Below are 2,919 nucleotides of genomic sequence, written 5' to 3'. Positions count from 1 at the left end.
TGAGTTTTTCTGATTTAAATTTGAGGGGCAATGCTGCAAGACTGTTGCGGGACGTATAGAAACGATCGCGTGGAGTCGGTTAGAGTGGATGCGAGTTGATGCGTCTTCAAGAAGCAGTTTCGCAGTTTCTTTGTTCTTATAATGTAGTTTTACATCCACTGTGTTATTGGCACAATTCTGACTGTGAAGTTTAAATGAGAGCAAAGCAGTTCGGTGCAGCGACACCAGAATAACTACAAAGAACAGAGAAGCAGCAGCAGCAGGAGGAGGCGGAGGAGCTTCTTTTTTTTTTTTTTTTTTTGAGTGCTGAAGTGATTTTTGGATCCCCGTGTTGCCATGGAGACGTGTTTTCCTGCTCTAGTGTCGCACTACGCTACACACACTCAGAGTCGACTTTTATCTGCAGCGTTATCAGGTGTGAGGTATGAGCGGAGGTGACGGTATGCCATTGGAGGCCTGAAGTAGGAGGCTGAAGTTTCACTCTTATAATGTCACACGCATGATGATGAAGCATGTTTTCTTATAACTCTATGAGGGAAATCTCTGACAAACACGACCCAGTCAGTACTTTATCTCATTAATGCAAAAAATCCTGTAAATCCAATATCGCCGTAAAGCATTCCTGCGTATTGATTCCCAATGCTGACCGCAATGACCTCATGCAAGCTGAGATATTAATGGCATGGATGGCCGTATCGCCTCACCGAGTCGGTCTGTTCGTTGTGTTTTTAGCGCAGCGACGTTGGTCTTTAACGAGCTGCTCTTTAGACGGTGAAGCAAAACTCTTGGACTCGACAAAAACAGTTTGCGTCAGTGTTTTTTGAGTTTATGACAACTTCTGATGAAATGATGTTCAACCAACGAACCAAATTAGGGGAATCAGTCTTTCCTCTTCAATCAATGGAATCGTTATAATTAGTCTTTGAAATCCCGAATTCAAGATCATCAAGTCAATTTACTGCAACTTGAATTTTATTTTAGATGAATTAACGCAGACATTTGAGTTTTAATTACACACAGTTTTAAGTTGGTGTAACGACTGCCATTATTATGTCAGCAAAACTTACAATATTTGCAACTTAAATGGTTTTCTACAGCTGAATTATTGCGCATAAATGGAAGGAATAGGTCTCCTACATCACATAAAAATTACCCATCTTCCCTAGAAGCAGCCACAGAAGCAGATTATTAAGATTTGATAATATATGCGTTTATTTACAATATATTTACAAGTCTAATTTAGCATCTGAGCTTCAAAGAAACAGATCTATGGAAAGAAAATGGCATGACTGAAATGAAAACACAACATCTGACCTAAACAGGAGAGAATAAAGCCAAAAGAAATGGATGTACGCCTCTACAAACCTTTAAAGGCAGGAGTTTGTTAGCTTCGTCTTACCTGCAAATTTAGTTAAACAAGTTGGATTAAAGTTTGCATCTGGGATGTAAACAATGATGCAAGAGTAACATCAAAGAAAACATTTTTATGGACGCATGAGAAAAACTATTGGAGCCTTCGTCTTGTTTTTGTGATTTGCATATATCATAATAGTGTTTTACAATTATTGGGGGGGAAAAATCTAACATTTATCCAATAACTGTCTCTGATAATGAAGTCTTTGTCTGTTTAAGACAGAAATAGAAATCCTAGCGACAAAAGGCCTCTTCTGTTTTTTCTTGGGCAGTTTTCTTGTTAATTTAATTGTACTTTAAGGTCCAGAGCGAGGCTGTTGGTCTCAGATGTGAGCACTGCATGTTGTCAACAGCGCGCTTCATGGTTGTCCGATGTGTTCTTCTTCTTCCAGAATGGCTTCACTCCGCTGTACATGGCGGCGCAGGAGAATCACCTGGACGTGGTGCAGTTCTTATTGGACAACGGCTCCAGTCAAAGCATCGCCACTGAGGTGAATAAACCCACAGAGACGGACACTGCATATACGCCTGTTTGCACACACAGACACTTGCGAGGCTAATAGCTACCCTTTGTCTCAGCCCTCATTTAGCCTCCCTGCAATTACACTGCGACGCTGTGACCGGCGGTTTGTTTGCTGCTCATGGTAAATAGGTGGCTGCCACCGGTGGCTCATTAAGGAGACAGGCCATGTAACATATGAAGTCGGTGTTTACAGAGGGTAGAAACTAATTATTTTTATAGATTAGTCTGTTGCCTGGACGAAGAGACGAAGTGATTAAAGTGAACGAAGCAGCAGCAGCAGCAGTGTGACGATGTGTTCGCTCAGAGTGACCTTGGTCGTCTTAAGCTTCCTACTGAGGGAGGGACTAGTGACGTTACAGGAGTCTGACAGCTGTGAGCGAACGCTTCAATTTGAGTCTGTCACAGCGATCAGTCCTCTGCAGCAGGATGGCAGACAGCAGCCGCCACCCCTGCAAGGCTAAAGTCTGGCAACACAAACTGTTTTTGGTCAAAACTCTTGATTTCTGCTCTGTTCAGATTGATTCTTAAATGCTACTGGGTTCTGTTGTGTAGTATGTTGTTAGCAGGACATCAAAAAACATGTGCTGGCAAGAAAAGATCATTGCTAGGGTTTATCTACTGGAGAGGCACCATGACGAAGTCTTCTCCAACGTCGGACCTCCAACCAACTTCTCTGCTGTTATGCTTGGTTCTGTTGTGTATTGTGTAGTTAGTAGGACATCAAGAAACAACACTGTAGTGGCCACAAGACACAATGAGTTGGCAACGAAAGATCATTATCTGGGTTTATCTAGTAGAGAGGCACCATGATGAAGTCTTCTGTGATGTTTCATGACCTCTGACCAACTTTTCTGCTGTTATACTTGGTTCTGTCGTGTAGTTTGTAGTCAGTAACACGTCAGATAACAATAGTGTAGTAACCAACAGTGTAGGTCAGTTCAATGTTGGCAAACAGTTGGGTTAGCTAGTAAAGGGGCACCATA

The 2,919-nt window shown here is 42.1% G+C and overlaps 1 protein-coding gene across 1 annotated transcript in view; it reads left to right on the top strand.

Moving 5' to 3' along the window:
• LOC103369229 (ankyrin-3-like) overlaps positions 1–2,919 on the top strand; it is a 98,807-nt gene that overhangs the window by 2,942 nt on the left and 92,946 nt on the right. Inside the window, exon 2 of the mRNA XM_008297892.1 lies at positions 1,806–1,904. Within this exon, the coding sequence (XP_008296114.1) occupies positions 1,827–1,904 (78 nt within the window). The 5' untranslated portion in view covers positions 1,806–1,826. The remainder of the gene's footprint in view (positions 1–1,805; positions 1,905–2,919) is intronic.

The sequence above is a fragment of the Stegastes partitus genome, unplaced genomic scaffold (genome assembly GCF_000690725.1).
Source record: "Stegastes partitus isolate 25-593 unplaced genomic scaffold, Stegastes_partitus-1.0.2 Scaffold1257, whole genome shotgun sequence".
Lineage (NCBI taxonomy): Eukaryota > Metazoa > Chordata > Actinopteri > Pomacentridae > Stegastes > Stegastes partitus.
The sequence above is the reverse complement of the archived record's forward strand: the minus strand, read 5'-3'. Positions and strand labels throughout refer to the sequence as shown.